The sequence below is a fragment of the Phyllobates terribilis genome, unplaced genomic scaffold, assembly GCF_046119375.1.
Source record: "Phyllobates terribilis strain yellow unplaced genomic scaffold, ASM4611937v1 Scaffold_296__1_contigs__length_2355070, whole genome shotgun sequence".
NCBI lineage: Eukaryota > Metazoa > Chordata > Amphibia > Anura > Dendrobatidae > Phyllobates > Phyllobates terribilis.
In genome coordinates this window covers 2,331,835-2,353,102 of record NW_027363056.1, presented here as the reverse complement: position 1 = coordinate 2,353,102, position 21,268 = coordinate 2,331,835, and the positions used below count along the sequence as shown (strand labels likewise).

Genomic DNA, 21,268 nt, shown 5'->3' with positions numbered 1-21,268 from the left:
ACCTCAGATGAGTCTGATTTTTGACACAATGGACCTTTCCCAGGCGTCGGTAGGTTTTCACTCATCCTATAAGAGAGGAGTTCCCATATACTTGTACAACGGAGGATCTAATGCTAACTAATCAGATTTAGTTATAGGGTTGACTTTTAGAGGTATTCTCATCTTTTAAAGCATATCCACAAAATGGCCATAATTGTCTGATAGATGAGGGTCTCTCCTCTGGCACCCACCCAAACTTTTCTCGAATATGAGGCCCCATCTTGTGCCGCTGTGAAAGGAGAGTTTGGCAGCACGAGCAACTCTTCCATTCACCGATTTGGAAGTCCTACATACACAGTCATCAGGGGTGTAATGATCGCGGTTGCAGAGGTCACGACTGGGCCTGTGCAGGTGAGGGGCCCGCCGACATCAGCGCAAACTTCAACTGCATGTGCACCCCCGAACGCACATTCAGACGAAGTGTATTGAGGCGCAGAGACCCGTTGGGTCTGTGCACGACAATGCACGCTGCCGGCCAATCAGAAGCCAGCAGCTGATGTCGGCGTGCACGTGACTGAGGGTGCATGACAGTGACATCATATGCTCCCGAAGCTTGCACTCTGAAGTCAGATGCTGGCTTCAGAAGAGGATGGCGCACAGCGGGGGAGCGGAGGAAAAGAGAGCAGAATCATTTATTTTTTTTCTATGCATTAAAGTACAACGGCAGAATGGGGGACATATACCAGGATGGGGGATATATATACTAGGATGGGGATATATATATATACCAGGATGGGGAATATATATACTAGGATGGGGGATATATATACCAGGATGGGGGATATATATACTAGGATGGGGGATATATATACCAGAATGGGGGAAAAATATACCAGGATGGGGGATATATGTATCAAGGTGGGGCCCAGGATAAGGGACATATATACCAGGATGGGGGATATATATATCAAGGTGGGGCCCAGGATAAGGGACATGTACACTAGGATGGGGGATATATATACCAGGATGGGGCCAGAACAGGGGACATATATATCAGGAAGGAGCCCAATATGGGGGATATTACTACATAATGGGGTAGGAGGTGCAACACGTATGTCCTTATAGGATTTAGAACACTACAAGGGCCCATACATCTGACCAACATGCAGGGGGTCCAAATGTTGCAATGGGGGCCCATCGGACTCTAGTTACGCTACAGACAGTCATCTCTACATTCACTTTAGTCGCTATAATTAAAGGGATTGTCAGTCCCTTTCATTCTGGTGCTACTACAACAATCATCTAAATGGTGAGGATCCAGTTCCTGACACCAGCACTGAATGTAGGGAAAATGTAATGTTACATAGCTTCTACTCAAATAAATGGATGTCTATGTAATCTATGGATGATGGAAACGTCAGGACACTTGGAAACGACTTTGTAGACTGTTTTTCATCCACCCAGCGAGATAATTAGATAACTGGATGGGCTTGTGTCTTAGGGCAACCCTACTTAGTATATCTCTCTCTCCAGCCCGCCACTGTTAGCCGCTGCGGTATGATTTATCTGGAACCCCAACAACTGGGCTGGGCGCCCCTGGTGAGGTCCTGGCTCAGCACCCTTCCCGATGCACTGAAGACTAAGGACCACCTCGCTCTTCTAGAGGAACTCTTTAAGTGGCTCGTCCAACCTTCCCTTCGATTCCTCCGAAAGCAGTGCAAGGTGGGCGCCATGTGTCCTCTCAATTGTAGGAGCATTGCGCAAGTTTGTAGTCTAGATTTACCCTCAGTGTCCTAATGTCTTTCCTCATAGGATCTGGTGACAACCAGCAATGGCAATGTGGTAATATCACTCACACCATTATTGGAGATGCTGATTTTTGATGTGGTGAGAGAGGATCCGAATAATAAGAACATTCGTATCTGGATCCTGGTAAGTGGAAGATCTGCCGATCCCATACACAGTGTGGCTGATCCACCTGCAGGTATAGACAGTGCTTTCCTATGCTCCTGGAAAACGGGGGAAATAATTCCAAGTGGAGAGAAATTGTGAAAATATCACAATTCTGACATTATCTTTTGGGAATTGTTTTTACGGTGTACATTGTGTGGTAAAATTACTTAGCAATATGATTCACTCCTCAGTACGATTACACCGATACCAAACATGTCCAGTTTTTTTATTAGATTGGTAGTGAAAAAAAAAAATTAGAGGTTTGGGAAAAAACATTTTTTTGGGTTGTGTCACCATTTTCCGAGACCCGTGACGTTTTCATTTTTTAGTCGATGGAGCTGTTTGAGAGCTTATTTTTTGTGGTACGAGACAATGTTTTTGTTGATACCATATTGCGATAGATATTACATTTTTATCGCTTCTTACAGCATTTTTTGTGATACTGCATCAACCAGAAAAACATAATTTTGTCGTTCTTGATTTTTTTTCTCGTTACGCCGTTTACTGATCGGGTTAATTATTTTTATATTTTGATAGATTGGACTTTTCTGAATGCGGCGATACCACATATGTGTATTTTTTGTAAAACTTATTTTCTCTGTTTTTACTGGGGGAAAAAACCCATTTCAAGTTTTATGGGGTTTTTTTTGTTTTTTTTCATACTTTTTAAAACATTTTTTGTAACTTTTCTTTGTATTTATTAGCCCCCTTAGGGAACTTAAAGCTGCGATCGTCTGATCGCTTGTGCTATATACAGCAATGCTACACCATTGCTGCATATAGCAAAAATCACGGTCTCCTTTGAAGCCCGGCCACGTCATCCGCGATTGTTAGAGGCAGGTTCCTGACGTCTGCTGAGAATTGCATGTCAATAGTACCTTTAGAAATATATTTACTTAGAAAATTGGTGACGTGTTCAATACTTATTTCGCCCGCTGTATATTGTATCCCTTTTCTTCTCTTTTAGGCCAGTTTTGCTTTCTCCCTGGTTTGGTCCATTGGCGGCTGTTGTGACACCGACAGCCGAGTGAAGTTTGATGCTTTTTTTCAAAGAAATTGTCACAGGAAAGATCGATCAGAGCCCTTTCCTGTCCTCCGTGGGGAAATGGGAATGTCCTTTGGACGATAAAGGCCTGGTCTATGACTACATGTACGAGGTAAAGGGATTTCTTCATGGAAATCAAGCCTAATGCTCAGCAACTTATAACTTTGGCCTTTGGGTTATTATCTTAGGTCTCTTAGGACATGTTCACACTGTGTTTATGCCGTATATCTATGACTCTGCCAGAGGTTCTGATTGAATCCCCGAAAAACTGAATTCAGAAGGAGACATGGAGTCCAATGACCTAAGTGGATTCCGTCAGATCCTCTGGCAAAGTAATAGACATGCTGCATAAACGCAGTGTGAACAGGACCTAAATGTCAAACTTATGTAATGTGTCAGTGCTCTCTTATCCCTACATCAAATGTGTCCGAATATGGTTTATCAAAGTTGTAACTACTTTTTTTTTCTTTGAAGTTAAAAGGCCGAGGGCGCTGGGTTCACTGGAATGAGTTTATTAAAGGCACAGCCACGTGGGACAAAAGCACCAAAATCCAAGATATCATTGTGCCAACTATGGATACTGTCAGATACACCTTCCTCATGGATATGTGCATCAAAAACACCAAGTAAGAGTAACAAAATGACTCTTATTAGGAAACCTTGTTGACAATTATCCATTTTGCCATCACAATTACTTATTGTATGGGAAAACCATTCGGATAGTGGAGTCGAATTAGGAAACCCTATTGGTCTATACACAGAAAACTGGCCGCCATTCACACCTGTCTGTTTTATGTCTGTACCAAACACAGTTTGTATAAATGAAAATAGTTTGCTAGTTACTTAAGGACGGGAAACACATATCACGATGGACGGACGGGCCGCGGGACCCCTGACCTGAAATTGACAGCCTCATAGACATCCATGAGGCTGGCGAGTTTGGGTCCGGAGATCTTGGTCCGTACATGGATGGTGTTTATCGGACATATGAATTCGGGCCTAAATTAGTAGTTTTATTCTCAACACTGTAAAATGTTTGATTTTATGGTTGTCCTACAAACTACTTTCCTTTTTTCGCAGACCACTCTTATTTGTGGGACTGACGGGGATAGGGAAATCTATTTACGTCAAAGACAAACTGATGAACAATCTGGACAAAGAAAAATTCTTTCCCTTCTTCATCAACTTTTCTGCTCGCACCAGTGCCAATCAGATTCAGGTTTGTCTTCTTTTTATCACCCTGCCTTCTGACAAATGAAAGAGGTTGCTTCATTAGGATATATAGATGTCATTGGGGGGGATACGCCACTTAGGACCCTCTGCTATGAGCCACAGAGGAGACCCACAAACAACAGAGGTCTCTCTCGCAGACCCTGAAGATCTGTGTATTAGATGGTCAGACATACATTTAAATGGGTTGATGGACCCATGTGTGTCTTAAAACAAAAAAAATACCCTGTCGCTTCTCCACGCTGCCGCCTGTGTCCCCATCGGTCTCTTCACTTCCTTTTCGACCAGGAGATGTCAATGAAGCCAACCAGTGTCAGATGATCGCCTGCAGTGGTGACTTTCTTTCTGAGCCAGAAAAGAGAGCTAGAAGACTAGTTCTTCTAGGTCGAATGAAACATCAATTCTGCAGCCAATCAATAGCCGCTGATTTGGCTGCAGCGGTCATGTGATGTTTTCTACCTGAAAATGAGACACCGCAGTAGTGGTCAACCTATTGAATCTTCCGACACATAGTTTGCATCTTATTCTAGAATATCATCATGGACAGACTGGACAAAAGACGGAAAGGCGTGTACGACCTCAGATGGGAAAGAAATGCATCATATTTGTGGATGATATGAACATGCCGGCATTAGAAAAATATGGAGCACAGCCACCTATCGAGCTCCTGCAGCAGTTATTAGACCACGGGAATTGGTAATATTCGCAAAAAAAATTAGTTTTTTATTTGTAAGTTATTTTCTTTTATCTTTTCCACTATACGTATATATGCAGCGTGTGTATGTATGTATATATATATACAGTACAGACCAAAAGTTTGGACACCCCTTCTCATTTAAAGATTTTTCTGTATTTTCATGACTATGAAAATTGTACATTCACACTGAAGGCATCAAAACTATGAATTAACACATGTGGAATTATATACTTAACAAAAAAGTGTGAAACAACTGAAAATATGTCTTATATTCTAGGTTCTTCAAAGTAGCCACCTTTTGGTTTGATGACTGCTTTGCACACTCTTGGCATTCTCTTGATGAGCTTCAAGAGGTAGTCACCGGAAATGGTCTTCCAACAATCTTGAAGGAGTTCCCAGAGATGCTTAGCACTTGTTGGCCCTTTTGCCTTCACTCTGTGGTCCAGCTCACGCCAAACCATCTCGATTGAGTTCAGGTCTGGTGACTGTGGAGGCCGGGTCAACTGGTGTAGCACCCCATCACTCTCTTTCTTGGTCAAATAGCCCTTACAAAGCCTGGAGGTGTGTTTGGGGTCATTGTCCTGTTGAAAAATAAATGATGGTCCAACTAAACGCAAACCAGATGGAATAGCATGCCACTGCAAGATGCTGTGGTAGCCATGCTGGTTCAGTATGCCTTCCATTTTGAATAAATCCACAACAGTGTCAGCAGCAAAGCACCCCCACACCATCACACCTCCTCCTCCATGCTTCACGGTGGGAACCAGGCATGTAGAGTCCATCCGTTCACCTTTTCTGCGTCGCACAAAGACACGGTGGTTGGAACCAAAGATCTCAAATTTGGACTCATCAGACCAAAGCACAGATTTCCACTGGTCTAGTGTCCATTCCTTGTGTTCTTTAGCCCAAACAAGTCTCTTCTTCTTGTTGCCTGTCCTTAGCAGTGGTTTCCTAGCAGCTATCTTACCATGAAGGCCTGCTGCACAAAGTCTCCTCTTAACTGTTGTTGTAGAGATGTGTCTGCTGCTAGAACTCTGTGTAGCATTGACCTGGTCTCTAATCTGAGCTGCTGTTAACCTGCGATTTCTGAGGCTGGTGACTCGGATAAACTTATCCTCAGAAGCAGAGGTGACTCTTGGTCTTCCTTTACTGGGGCGGTCCTCATGTGACCCAGTTACTTTGTAGCGCTTGATGGTTTTTGCAACTGTACTTGGGGACACTTTCAACGTTTTCCCAATTTTTCGGACTGACTGACCTTCATTTCTTAAAGTAATGATGGCCACTCGTTTTTCTTTACTTAGCTGCTTTTTTCTTGCCATAATACAAATTCTAACAGTCTATTCAGTAGGACTATCAGCTGTGTATCCACCTGACTTCTGCACAACACAACTGATGGTCCCAACCCCATTTATAAGGCAAGAAATCCCACTTATTAAACCTGACAGGGCACATCTGTGAAGTGAAAACCATTTCCGGTGACTACCTCTTGAAGCTCATCAAGAGAATGCCAAGAGTGTGCAAAACAGGTTTGTTTTCTTGTTTTAGGTTCTCAAAGACAGAATCAAGACTTTCTTTGAAATGATCTTTCACCACATCTTTCAATAGTTTGTATAGCCAGGATCGGTCCTGGTCGTCGACTAAGCGGTCATAAAACACCTGCAGAACTTCATGGACAAAGTCTCACCATGACACGTTTATTTTTCGTTGACTCTTTCTTGATCAGTAAGCATCCCTGCACCACTCGAGAGAAATCCTGCAGATTAAATGTATAATGGAATTTAGCCGGGGTGGGTAATAGGTTCTCCATGGCTTTCTTGTACACCTAGAATTTAGATCTAAAACTATGAGTGAAGTTAAACTTAAGAATTTGTATAAGCAATCAAAATCAGATTGGTTGGGGTCTGAATTCAGGTACCCCCACCAATCAGCTGAACGGACGGTGGATCTGGCGCTGCATTCATGTACTGACAGTGGTTCTAGCGCTGCATTCATGTACTGACGGTGGTTCTGGCGCTGCATTCATGTACTGATGGTGGTTCTGGAACTGCATTAATGTACTGACGGTTGTTCTTTCCGTACATTCATGTACTGACAGTGGTTCTGGCGCTGCATTCATCTACTGACGGTGGTTTTGGCACTGCATTCATGTACTGACGGTGGTCCTGGAGCGGCCTTCATGAACTTCAGATGTTTTACACATGTTGCAATCCATAAAATGCTTCATAGCTATGTTAAAACTTAAAAATCCTCAAAACGTAGAGATTTGGGATTATGAGGAGGATTTAGCGAGTTGGAGGGGCTGCAGCACCACAAGAATATTCTTTTTAAAGTGGCACTGTATGGGTCACAGAATCAAATGATATATAAAAAATGTAGTATTTCTCACCTACATGGTGCCGTTAACTATTTGGTTCCCAACAGTAAAAAATTTGGGAGAAAACTCATTGTTTCGTAGATAGAAGGCCACCACGGCGGAGAAGATGCGGACCATGGTCTCATCACTGAAGACGTTTATAGTGCAGATATTAAAATGACGTAAAAATCGAGGTGTAACTGCGTTTCTTCCACCACCGGGGGGACCCATTGCTGCAGTCAGCTGTACATCAACCAATGAGATTTTGGAGGTGTCCTTTAAGTCATACCTAAAATGTGAGAAAAGTTATATATATATATATATATATAAATATATATACAGTACAGACCAAAAGTTTGGACACACCTTCTCATTTAAAGATTTTTCTGGATTTTCATGACTTTGAAAATTGTACATTCACACTGAAGGCATCAAAACTATGAATTAACACATGTGGAATTATATACTTAGCAAAAAAGTGTGAAACAACTGAAAATATGTCTTATATTCTAGGTTCTTCAAAGTAGCCACCTTTTGCTTTGATGACTGCTTTGCACACTCTTGGCATTCTCTTGATGAGCTTCAAGAGGTAGTCACCGGAAATGGTTTTCACTTCACAGGTGTGCCCTGTCAGGTTTAATAAGTGGGATTTCTTGCCTTATAAAAGGGGTTGGGACCATCAGTTGTGTTGTGCAGAAGTCTGGTGGATACACAGCTGATAGTCCTACTGAATAGACTGTTAGAATTTGTATTATGGCAAGAAAAAAGCAGCTAAGTAAAGAAAAACGAGTGGCCATCATTACTTTAAGAAATGAAGGTCAGTCAGTGCGAAAAATTGGGCAAACTTTGAAAGTGTCCCCAAGTGCAGTTGCAAAAACCATCAAGCGCTACAAAGAAACTGGCTCACATGAGGACCGCCCCAGGAAAGGAAGACCAAGAGTCAACTCTGCTTCTGAGGATAAGTTTATCCGAGTCACCAGCCTCAGAAATCGCAGGTTAATAGCAGCTCAGATTAGAGACCAGGTCAATGCCACACTGTCACGCTGTCAGAGCGTACAGGGGGGTCAGGGGCCTGAGCTGACCCTAGACGGGGGCCCTGACTAATCCCTCAACCTGGAGGTACTGTTAATGGTACAGAGGTCCAGGCCGCCAGCGTAACCATAAACTCCTGAATATCCCTGAACCTAAGTAATCTAGTCCTGAGAAGGACCCCGATCACAACAATGGGAAACAGGATAGAAAATGCCCAAAACACAGTACTAGACAAACGAGACAGTACAAGGGGAAAACCAAAAACCACCTTGCATACAAAAACTAACACCACAATTACAGAGGGAACAACAACAGGTTAGGAGATAAATGATAAAGGGAGGAAGGGAACAAACCACACCGCATACTCCTCTGAACTCCACCAAACAACGATCCACTCTGAAGGTCTGCAAGAAATGCTTTCACCGACAACTTCCCTAACAGACCAGCAGGTATTTGAAGGAATCCCAATACTGCAGCATTAACTGCAGCTGGGCGAGGCTGAGCCTCGTCAAGCACAGAGAGAGAGAATTAACTCCCTCACAACAACAAAAAACAAAGCACCAAAAACTCAGCTGAGAGAAGTCAGGCTGTGTAGTCGCGACGATCTTCGTGGCGACACACCCATGACACACACAGAGTTCTAGCAGCAGACACATCTCTACAACAACTGTTAAGAGGAGACTTTGTGCAGCAGGCCTTCATGGTAAAATAGCTGCTAGGAAACCACTGCTAAGGACAGGCAATAAGCAGAAGAGACTTGTTTGGGCTAAAGAACACAAGGAATGGACATTAGACCAGTTGAAATCTGTGCTTTGGTCTGATGAGTCCAAATTTGAGATCTTTGGTTCCAACCACCGTGTCTTTGTGTGACCCAGAAAAGGTGAACGGATGGACTCTACATGCCTGGTTCCCACTGTGAAGCATGGAGGAGGAGGTGTGATGGTGTGGGGGTGCTTTGCTGGTGACACAGTTGGGGATTTATTCAAAATTGAAGGCATACTGAACCAGCATGGCTACCACAGCATCTTGCAGCGGCATGCTATTCCATCCGGTTTGCGTTTAGTTGGACCATCATTTATTTTTCAACAGAACAATGACCCCAAACACACCTCCAGGCTGTGTAAGGGCTAATGGACCAAGAGATAGAGTCATGGGGTGCTACGCCAGATGACCTGGCCTCCACAGTCACCAGACCTGAACCCAATCGAGATGGTTTGGGGTGAGCTGGACCTCAGAGTGAAGTCAAAAGGGCCAACAAGTGCTAAGCATCTCTGGGAACTCCTTCAAGATTGTTGGAAGACCATTTCCGGTGACTACCTCTTGAAGCTCATCAAGAGAATGCCAAGAGTGTGCAAAGCAGTCATCAAACCAAAAGGTGGCTACTCTGAAGAACCTAGAATATAAGACATATTTTCAGTTGTTTCACACTTTTTTGTTAAGTATATAATTCCACATGTGTTAATTCATAGTTTTGATGCCTTCAGTGCGAATGTACAATTTTCAAAGTCATGAAAATCCAGAAAAATCTTTAAATGAGAAGGTGTGTCCAAACTTTTTTCTGTACTGTATATACACACACATATATATACTGTATATATACACACACATATATATATATATACACACACACATATATATATATATATATTGTATATATACACAACACATATATATATTGTGTATATATACACACACACACATATATATATATACTGTATATAGACACACACACATATATACTGTATATAGACACACACATATATATATACTGTATATACACACACACATATACAGTATATACTGTATATAGACACACACATATATATTGTATATAGACACACACATATATATATATATATACTGTATATACACACACATATATATATACTGTATATATACACACACACAAATATATAGAAATATATATATCTGGCGACAGGGCCCCGCTGCGTCCTCTGTGTCTCTGTACAGATATAAGTGTAACACGTACTGGATCCGGCACAGGTGACAGTCTGCCATAGAGCTGACGTGCAGTACATACACTGTGTTATGGGGGCGCTCACCTGTGCGGACCCCGCTCTCCGGCCGCTACTTCTTTGCTCATATAAGGTCTCATTCTGCCATTAAACAATTCGGTTGTCATGGCAGCGGGGGTGGGGCGTTGGTAGGGGGCGTGTCTGGTATAGGGCAGATTGGGGCGGTGCTGTCATGCAGTGCTTGTCTCATCCCTGTAATTTCCTGCTGATGCCACCTGGTGGACAGCATTGGTCAGTACACGCTGAGAATGCTACATTTGCATTGTACTGTGGGAGCTGCTGGTACTACTGGTGCTTCCTGACTGCTGTCCCTATGAGGTATGCAGTATGTCACATGGTGGGGGAGGGACAGTTTATATATGTATATGCACTGCTCAAAAAATAAAGGGAACTGTGCGGCCCTCCAAACAAATGCCACCCCACACCATTACTGACCCACTACCAAACCGGTCATGCTGAGGGATGTTGCAGGCAGCAGATCGCTCTCCACGGCGTCTCCAGACTCTGTCACGTCTGTTACATGTGCTCAGTGTGAACCTGCTTTCATCTGTGAAGAGCACAGGGCGCCAGTGGCGACTTTGCCAATCCTGGTGTTCTGTGGCATTTCTTTGGATGGCCGCACAGCCCTCCTTGTGCTCGGCAGAGGTAGCCTGACTGCCATTAGGTACCGAGATGAGATCCTCAGACCCCTTGTGAGACCATATGCTGGTGCGGTTGGCCCTGGGTTCCTCCTAATGCCGGACAATGCCAGACCTCATGTGGCTGGAGTGTGTCAGCAGTTCCTGCAAGATGAAGGCATTGAAGCTATGGACTGGCCCGCCCGTTCCCCAGACCTGAATCCGGGACACATCTGGGACATCATGTCTCGCTCCATCCATAAAACGGACAAACAACACAAATATTGGTTCTATCTTTTACACATTTGGGGTAGCCCTTAAGAGGGCCATTGGGTCAAAGAGAGAGAGAGAAGAGAGAGGGGAGGGAGAGAAGAGAGAGGGAAGGGAGAGATACCGGGAGATACCAAGAGAGGGAAAAAAGAGAGACCCAACCAGTGCAAGGCTAAGCCGGGCAGGCGGCAGCGGCTATTTATACCCACTGCTGATCTCTGATTGGTGGAAAATCTGGGTATGGCTGCTCTGATTGGTGGAAAAACTGGGTGTGGCTGCTCTGTGATTGGTCAGCATTATGACCTCACAGTGGCGATGACTCATACCTCCTGGGTGGTTGTTTTTAATGTATTTTTTGTTGTAACATTTTGTATGGCTGTTTGGTGCAGGGGGTGTGGTCAGGAGTATTTTAACCCCTGCACACCCCCATGACCATATGCCTCGACCCGTAGAAGCGTGATAGACACGCGAAACGGCCGTCGTCCGCAAAAGGCGCCGCTTCCCTGTATTTTTAATGGAAATGGAATAAAAGAAGATTTTATTAAATCGGTGTGCCACCTCGCTTTCTTCATGTATGAGTAGTATAATAATGATGATTTATCCTGGGGATGGGTTATCAATATCAGATCGGTGGGGCTCCGACACGCGGCACCGGCTCTACCCATCAGCTGATTGCAGCGCTCAAGTGTAAATAGTGTGAAGATTGAACATCACAGCTCCATTCACTGTACTGTGGGTCCTGCAGATCAGCTAATATTCATGTAATAGGAGCTGATCTGCAGCACCAGGGAGCGGCCACTACAGAGTGAACAGATCAGTGATTTTTCAGCTCCTCAACACTGTTTACATCTGACCTCGGCCGAAGCTGCAAACAGCTGATTAGTGGAGGTGCCGTGTGCCGGACCACCACAAATCTCATATTAATGAGCTAACCAGGGGATAAGCCATCAAAATGTTTGTCCTGGAAAATCCCTTTAAGGCCCACCTGCACATAATAAATATATATATATATATATATATATATATATATATATATATATATATATATATATATATAGCAAAGAGTGGGAAGGGGTTAATCACAGGCTCATAAAACGGACAAACAACACAAATATTGGTTCTATCTTTTACACATTTGGGGTAGCCCTTAAGAGGGCCGTTGGGTCAAAGAGAGAGAGAGAGAGAGAAGAGAGAGGGGAGGGATAGATACCGGGAGATACCAAGAGAGAGAAAAAGAGAGAGACCCAACCAGTGCAAGGCTAAGCCGGGCAGGCGGCAGCAGCTATTTATAACCACTGCTGATCTCTGATTGGTGGAAAATCTGGGTGTGGCTGCTATTTATACCCACTGCTTATCTCTGATTGGTGGAAAATCTGGGGGTGCCTGCTCTGTGATTGGTGGAAAATCTGGGCATGGCTGCTCTGTGATTGGTCAGCATTATGACCTCACAGTGGCGATGACTCATACCTCCTGGGTGGTTCTTCTGGGCAATTCTGTTTTCTGATTGGTGGAAATTCTAATCAGCATTATGACCTCACAGTGGCCGTGACTCATGTTTCATGGACTGTTCTATCTGGGTGACCTGAAACATGCTGATCTCTGATTGGTTGAAATTCAAGTCATCTTCATGACATCACAATCGAGAAGAATGAATATCCAATTTACTTAATATAAATGACCAGCAATGCTGTTCTCTTAATGGTGGAAATTCAAGTCATCTTCATGACATCACAATCAGCATGTTATTACTGCCGATATGTCCAATTTTTTTCCTAAATTTCCTACGTTTGTCCTAATTTATTAGCACATATATACCACTCATTCCTACAATCAAAGGATCAGGAAACCCCTCTGAAATCAATATCCTACAATTTACCCCAACAGCAAAAAAAACAACTATACACAAAATACCAAAAGGTATATCAGATTATTAATGAGCAAATAAAAGACACATAAAAATAATTTTTAGAAATGTGTAGAAAAAATGCTGTAAAGTAAGAATGCTTCAAAAATAGAAATGTTAATGATCTATTTAATCAATTAACAAAATACAAGTGAATGAACAAACGAAAAATCTAGATCCAATCAATATTTGGTGTGACCAACTTTTCACTTTAAAACAGCGTCAATTCTTCTAGGTACACCTGCGCAAAGTCAGGGATTTTGTAATAATGCAGTCAGGTGTCTGGTCATACACCATGGCAAGACTGAGCAAGAATACACAAGGAAGTTATACTACATCAGCAAGGTCTCTAAGGCACAAATTTCAAAGCAGATTGAGGGTTCAAGATGTGTCATTCAAGCACTAGTGAAGAAGCACAAGAAAATGTGCAAGGTTGAGGTCAATAGATGCAGTGGTCGGCCAAGGAAACTTAGTGCAGCAGATGTATGACACATTATGGTTACTTTCCTTCAAAAGCGGAAGATGTCCTGCAGTGCCATCAGCTCAGAACTGGCAGCAACCAGTGGGACTCAGCTTCACTCATCTACTGTTCAGAGAAGACTGGCCAGAAGTGGTCTTCATAGCAGAATTATGGTGAAAAAGCCATATCTTCCACATCAAAACAAGGCCAAGTGACGCTGAGTCACTGCATTAAAACAGAGAAAACGGGGAAGGAGGGGGGGGGATTGGCAAGATGTGCGCGGTTGAGCCAAAATATGAAAAATGTGGTTGTTACTGTAGGGAGTTTGTTCACTGAAGGGCTGGAGAGCAGAACAATAATGAGTGTCTGTGGTCAATAGTGATGCATAACCACGGTGAAGGGTCCTGTAAGTTTGGGGCTGCATTTCAGCAAATGGAGTTGGGAATTGGGTCAGACCTCATGCTATAACATTTTCCCCCATCATGGGCCCCTCTCTGGCATATTGTCCCCATTCTGGCATAATTTCCCTCATTCTGGTTTAAGACATCGCTGTTTCCTCCGCTGCACCTTCTGCATTCTTCAATATCCAGATCCATATTCCAGTTTGTCTTCTCTTCTGCACTACGTGAGTCCACAATCAACTGAGGAATGCCTACGTCTGCTTACTATCCTTATTTCTGTTTGCATATTACTGTACCTAAGTAAACTTGGACTATCGTTAACGTTTACATACCCTAATAGTAATGAAGGCCGTGCCTTACAGATTAGGTTCTAAGAAGTGTTGTTTGGAATGAACTTACCTTCATAAACTGTTTGCTGTGATCTTTTGCACTTGAGTTTAAAATAGACTTTCACACTACTCTTGTCTCAGTCTCTGCTTTTGGCCCACGCCATTGGACTTCAGGGTATCTACTAACATCGTAACAGGCAGTTCCTTTGAGCTCATGATTCTCATTTGGTCTGACATGCACTGTGAGCTGTGAGGTCTTATATAGACAGGTGTGTGCCTTTCCAAATCAAGTCCTATCAGTTTAATTAAACACAGCTGGACTCCAATGAAAGAGTAGAACCATCTCAAGGAGGATCACAAGGAAATGGACAGCATGTGACTTAATATGAGCAAAGGGTCTGAATACTTATGACCATGTGATATTTCAGTTTTCCTTTTTTAATAAATTTGCAAAAATTTCTACATTTCTGTTTTTTTTCAGTCAAGATGGGGTGCACAGTGTACTTTAATGAGAAAAAAAAATTAACTTTTTAGAATTTACCAAATGGCTGCAATGAAACAAGGAGTGAAAAATGTAAAGGGGTCTGAATACTTTCCGTACCCACTGTATATAGTACTCAATGGGTGTGGCCTGCCTCTGATTGAGAAGTGCCTCTTCCGGCAGTCTGAATAAGGGTCTATCGTTAGGGGTGTGACTAATTTGTTTTCACTTAGGGTGATATATGTCCCGCTTTTAATGAGATTTAATAACATTTGTATTTTAGGGTTTCTATTATAATTCTGGGATTTCCTAATTTGTTTATAGAATTTTTGAATTGCATAACACATAGGATAAGGATAATAGGTTTAGTATATGAGATAGGAAATAGTTATTGATAGAACTAGTGCAGTGGATGGGCACTAGTGTTAATAAAAAGAGGGGCACTTCCTGATAGTGTGCGCCATGTCCCATGATTTGGGAATCTTACAGACCATATTGCACTATCATTAAGTTGCTGTTTTGTTGCTATGCAGTTAGGTTTTCCTTTCTTATAAGTTTGTCCTTTGTCTCTCCCTGTCTCTCTCAGATGTAGCTGTGATGTCAGTAACCCCTCCCTTCTTCTCCATTCTTCTTCCTCATTCACCATCTTCAGCCATGTTAGAAGCTTATGTGCTTCCAGCCCGTTTCTAAAAAAGTCTTTTTACCTGCTGTACATTTGCACATCATCGAGTATTCTGCTAGAAAATAAATCTTCTTCTGAATCTTCAAAAATGTGCTTCTTGCAGTCGAGTTAAACTATCTGAAAACATCACTATGTGTGAGTACGGTAAAGAGACAGCCTAGAAACGGTGTCTCACAGCGCCCTATGCTTGCAGCTTAGTCATGGAGTCAGAATAGTGTGAGTTCAGTGAGAGTTAGTGAAGTGCATAGTGAAGGTGAAGTTCAGGTGCGGTGGGCTGCTAGGGGCAGCATGTGTCACTTGTTCCAGGCAGTGGGAGGCATTACTGGGATCCAGAGCAGTCGCTCCAGTCACGTCCAGAGCCTAAGGTCTGGTATAGGAGCTGCCGGACACTTTGTGTACTCTGAAGTACAAAGGAAGATGGACAGGGACCTGCATAGATGGAAGTTGAAGGCCAGTCCCGGGTGCACTGCAGAGGTGGACGAGAAATACAGGATGAGCTAGCAACAGGGCTGAAGAGGAGTTATGCTAAGAAGGAGGATAATGTGAATTGCTGTGCCTTATCCTGTCTGTACCCACCTGATGAACTAGAACTGTCAAGTATATGTTTGACTGTTACAAAGAACTTTGTGTCCCCTAAATTGTGTGCGGCGGCTTCTGAGGAAAGAAGCCTGAAGGCAGTGGAGGCCTGCGGCCTACAAGAGAATGTGCTGCACCCCACACCCTAGAGCACACTGGGACTGGGACACCCATTGTCTGTAAAGTGCCAGAGCGAAATCAGACAGACGTTCAGTCACGACTACCGCTCTGTGCCACTTTACAAGATGAGTGATAAGGGAACTTCTCGATCAGAAGAGAAGAGGAAATAATGGTCGCTGCCCAAACTGTGACAAGAACAGGACCACAATGTGTGTCACCCTGGCCTGGATGCCACAAATGTATAATAAAGCTGTGTCTGAGAGCAAAGGGGAGGTCCTCTAGTCAAGGGCCATTAGCATGCAATACCTCCTGTCACAGGCCAGTAGGGGGAGCAGGCTGCCCCTATAAAAGCTGGAACTGGGGGCAGGGTTAGAGAGAACTGGACAACCTGTCTCTGGATTGAGAGGTGTCCCAGAGCCGGGACAGACAGTTGTGTTGCAGCCTAAGAGGACGTGTGGCAGTAGGAGAGCCACGAGCCAGGGACAAAAGGTGAAGTGAGTCTGTCCTGGCAGATAAAGAAACTAATCTTCCAGACTTTGGTGTCTGAGGCTGTGAGGATTCCACATCCTACAGCAGATAACCAGTCCGCAGGGGACTGTATGTTCCTTGGCCTAAGAAGCCCGGAGGCTCCGCCACAGCAGAAGGGACCAACAGAGCCGTACCAGGCCGGGAGTAGCAAGGGACCCAAGTTGCAAGCCATACGGGCGAGAGGACACGGTGAGCTCAGGAACGTGGGCTGTTACATTACCAGAAGGGAAATAGCCAGAAGGAGCACAGAGAGCACGGTAGGCCGACACCCTCATCTTGACCAGGGCCAGCTTCCCACTTGCTCTCAGACATCCAGGCCCCCTCCTAGCCGGGCCTGTTTCTGGGTCGTTTTACCTGTTCTAATAAAGACCCTGAACTGTTTAAGAGGCCTCCGTTTCCTGGCTAACGCGGTTGGAATCATCCCCTCCATCATCCATCATACACTGCCCTGGGGCCCTACTCTTCCCGTGGGGAGTTGTACTATTCGGAGCTGCACATTTACATCTGCCCCAGAGGTCTGCACTGCAGCGGCGGTTAGCACTGACCACAATCCACGGGTGGCGTAGTCGGACATTACTTAAAACTTATAAAGGACTGCCACTGGCCTGACCACCCTAAGCCACGGACCGGGTTGCCACCACTACCCCCATCGTCTCCCTATTACCCCCACAAACGGGTATTGCGTGCCTGAAAAAGACTGTACACGTACCTGAAGAAGAGTTTTTCCACCACCCGGAGCCGTTTCCCGCCATTTTCAACCGTCTCCCGCCATCTTCCGTCGGTTCCCGCCATCTTCAGCCGTTTTCCCGCCAGCGGATGCCATCTTCAGGACGCTGCGCGGGAAGAGGAGGGGCGTGGACGTCCAAACCGCGCGAGACCCGAATCTCCGCCCCACGCACCGACGCTGCGCAAGGTCCTGGAAGGGAGAGAGAGCGACGCTGACGTCATCAGGACGCGACGCAGGTCCTCGTCCGGAGCAGCACCAGCGGAGTCGCGGCCTACAGAAGAGGATCGTCAGAAGGTAGGCCACGCTTATCTAGGGGGGAGGAAGATGTCGGACACTGAGGCGCCCACTACCACCAGCACAGCTGCAGCAGCGGTGATGCCATTTTCCCTGCCCTACGTCAATGGAGCGGCCTGGTTGCCTAAGTATTCAGGGGAGCCCCATGCCCTAACTGACTTTAAGGAAAGGCTGTACAGTTTGTTCCAAGTTTACCCCCTGACAGAGGAACAGAAGATTAGCATACTGACAGGGCAGTTAACTGGCACAGCCCAGCGGGAGGTAAAGTAATGGCCCGCTGAGGAGAAAAGGACCGTAAAGGACATTCTGGCCCGGCTGCGGGGTACCTTTGATACACGTACCTCTGCTGAAATTAAAATGCGGTTCTACGGATGTAAGCAGCGGGCACAGGACAGCATCAGAGACTATGCCCTAAATTTGCAGGAAGCCTTGAGAGCCATCAAACAAGCTGACCCTGGCAGCGTGCAGGATACGGATAAGCTACTAACAGAACAGTTCATAGAAGGTCTGCTGTCTAGCGCCCACAGGACCCAGCTGCGCCTCATGTTCTTTCAGAACCCTGATCTGACCTTTGCCCAATTCAAGGACAGGGCCATAAGGGTGCTCCGTGAACCCGCAACAAGTGGCGCTATAAACCCCCGGCGCCCTGCTCTCACCTACCACCAGAAGGCGGCGCCCTCCTCTGTGGACTCTGTGGGGGACGATGCACAGGCCCTGAACCAAGCCCCGTCGAAAGATCTGCATCACCAAGTCCAGGAGCTGACCAGGAGCGTTGCGGCATTGACCAGGACCGTCCAGGCGTTACAAGTGGACCCGTTAAGACCCATCGAGTTGGCTTCAAGTCCGGAGGATGTCCCGTGGCGTCGACAGAGGAGGACCCCGTCGTTCCGAGGGAGGCCCACAGATCGCTACGCAGAGGATGGACAGCCCATTTGCCGTCGATGCAACCAGCCCGGACACATTTCCAGGTACTGTAATTTAAACGGGTCCAACCTGGGGCAGAGAGCCAACCCCCAGGCATAAGATCACCAGGCCCTTAGAATTGGCGTGATAAATACGTTGGGGGGGGCGCCCGGTTTTACCCGTGGTGCTGAACGGTATCCCCATGAGCGCCTTGCTGGATACCGGGTCGCAAGTAACTACTATCCCTTATGTACTTTTTAAGCAGTATTGGACTGATGCTGATATAACACGGTACCCAGACAGTGACTTGAGCATCATCGCCAGTAATGGCTTGCCCGTGCCGCAGATGGGGTTCAAGGAAATGACCATTAAAATTGGTAAAGTTGAACTACCGGCACAGGGAGTGATTATTGTGGACATTGACCGTCGTGAAAGTCACCCTAAAATAACTGTGGGTACTAACGTGATTGAAAATGGTCTTTCAGAGGTAATTGTAATTCTACAACAGGTGGCAGTGAATGCTAGTTCCAGCCAACAGAGAGTCCTCAACAAGGAGATAAAAGCCCTGATGAGACGGCAGCAGGTAGAACTGTCTGGTGGTGAGATCGGTAGCGTAAGACTGAGTGACCCATTCCCCATTTCCATGCCTCCCAAAAGTGAAATGATGATCTGGTGTCGGACTGCAATCGGGTTGAGAGGTAGAGACTACCAAGCCATGGTAGAACCCGTGTACTCAGACAGCAGGCCCACCATTTTGACAGCCTGGGGGGTGGTTGATGTCCGTCATGGGAGGGTGCCCGTTCACATTCTCAACATTGGGGAGAGGGAGGTACACTTACCCAGGTACGCTACACTTGCCAAACTGTTTGCTGTTGAGCACAAAGCTATCAGGGCCGTGGAACCTTTGCCTCCCTCTCCACAGGCGGAGATTAATGTCTCCCAGAAACAAAAGGAGGACTGGTGCCAGAAACTCCATGTGGGTGCTGACTCCACTCCCCTGCACCAAAAACAAGGAGTCTACCGGGTGGTACAGGAGTACGAGAGAGTCTTTAGTAAGCACCCGCTAGACTTCGGCAGAGTAAAAGGGATAGAACACCACATCCCCACAGGGAGCCACCCACCAATAAAAGAGAGACACAGGCCTGTACCCCCTGCACATTATCAGAACGCCAAAGGTATGCTGCGGGAAATGAAAGAAGCTGGGGACATTAGAGATAGCTGTAGCCCCTGGGCAGCCCCCCTGGTTTTGGTAAAAAAGAAAGACGGCACCATGAGAATGTGCGTGGACTATAGACAAATCAACCGTATCACCCACAAAGACGCATATCCGCTGCCTAGAATAGAAGAGTCTTTAGCCGCACTAAAATCAGCTAACTTCTTTTCTACTTTGGACCTTACTAGCGGGTACTGGCAGGTTCCTGTGGCAGAGGCTGACAAGGAGAAGACCGCCTTCACCACCCCGATGGGACTGAGCGAGTTCAACTGTATGCCCTTCGGGCTCTGGAACGCACCAGGGACCTTCCAGAGGCTGATGGAATGCTGTCTAGGGCACCGAAACTTCGAAACTGTCCTCCTTTACCTGGACGACGTGATCGTCTATTCGAAGACTTACGAGCACCATCTAAAGCACCTGGCCGAGGTGTTCGAAGCCCTGGCAGGCTATGGCCTGAAGGTGAAACCATCAAAGTGTCACCTGTTGAAACCGAAGGTCCAGTACCTAGGGCACGTGGTAAGTGCGGAAGGAGTAGCCCCCGACCCTGACAAGGTCACGGCAATCAAGAGCTGGCCAAGCCCTTCGAACATCAAGGAAGTGAGGCAATTCCTCTGGTTGGTAGGCTACTACCGAAGGTTCATCCCCGGGTTCACTAAGATGGCAGCTCCTATGCAGGACCTCCTGATAGGACAGTCTAAGTCCAGAAGCCAAAAGCCACCCTTCAAGTGGGATAAACCGGAAGAGGAGTCCTTCCGTCAGTTGAAGATGGCCCTCACAGGGGATGAGATCCTGGCCTACCCTGATTATGGCCAGCCTTTTATTCTCCACACAGACGCCAGTAATGTGGGACTGGGAGCCGTACTGTCACAAAACCAACAGGGCAGAGAAAGAGTGATCGCATACGCCAGTCGGAAGCTGAGGCCCACCGAGAGGAACCCGGAGAATTACAGCTCCTTCAAGCTAGAATTCTTGGCGGTGGTGTGGGCCCTAACGGAACGCTTCAAGCATTACCTGACCTCCGCAAAGTTCACTGTGTACACGGACAACAACCCGTTAACACACCTAGACAGTGCAAGACTTGGTGCCCTGGAACAGCAGTGGATGGCCCGTCTCTCCAATTATGACTTCGTGATCAAGTACCGGGCAGGCAAAACCAATGCCAACGCTGATGCCCTATCGAGAATGCCTCACTTACCTGAAGGTGACGAAGACCCAGAAGAGCTGGAGGAGGTAGAACTCCCCGCGTTTCACCGGTATGGGGCCGCTCAATACTCCCACCGCGTGAAGGAGGAAGATTTAACAACCGTTATGATCAATCCCCTACCTCACCACAGCTGGGCCGAGACCCAAGATAGTGACCCTGCAATCCGCCTGGTGAAAGATCTGCTGACCCAGGAAGATGCCCGCTTAGATCCGGATGCTCCAGAGGAAGCCAAGCA

At 45.8% G+C, this 21,268-nt stretch overlaps 1 protein-coding gene across 1 annotated transcript; it reads left to right on the top strand.

Annotated features, from left to right (window-relative positions):
• The first annotated feature begins 1,239 nt into the window (after nt 1-1,239).
• On the top strand, nt 1,240-3,662 carry LOC141220440 (dynein axonemal heavy chain 12-like). Its single transcript, XM_073666359.1, has 4 exons — nt 1,240-1,701; nt 1,792-1,911; nt 2,900-3,089; nt 3,452-3,662. The coding sequence occupies exons 1-3, from the start codon at nt 1,537-1,539 to the stop codon at nt 3,059-3,061; spliced, it is 447 nt and encodes a 148-aa protein (XP_073522460.1). The 5' UTR covers nt 1,240-1,536; the 3' UTR covers nt 3,062-3,089; nt 3,452-3,662.
• The last annotated feature ends 17,606 nt before the right edge of the window (nt 3,663-21,268 follow it).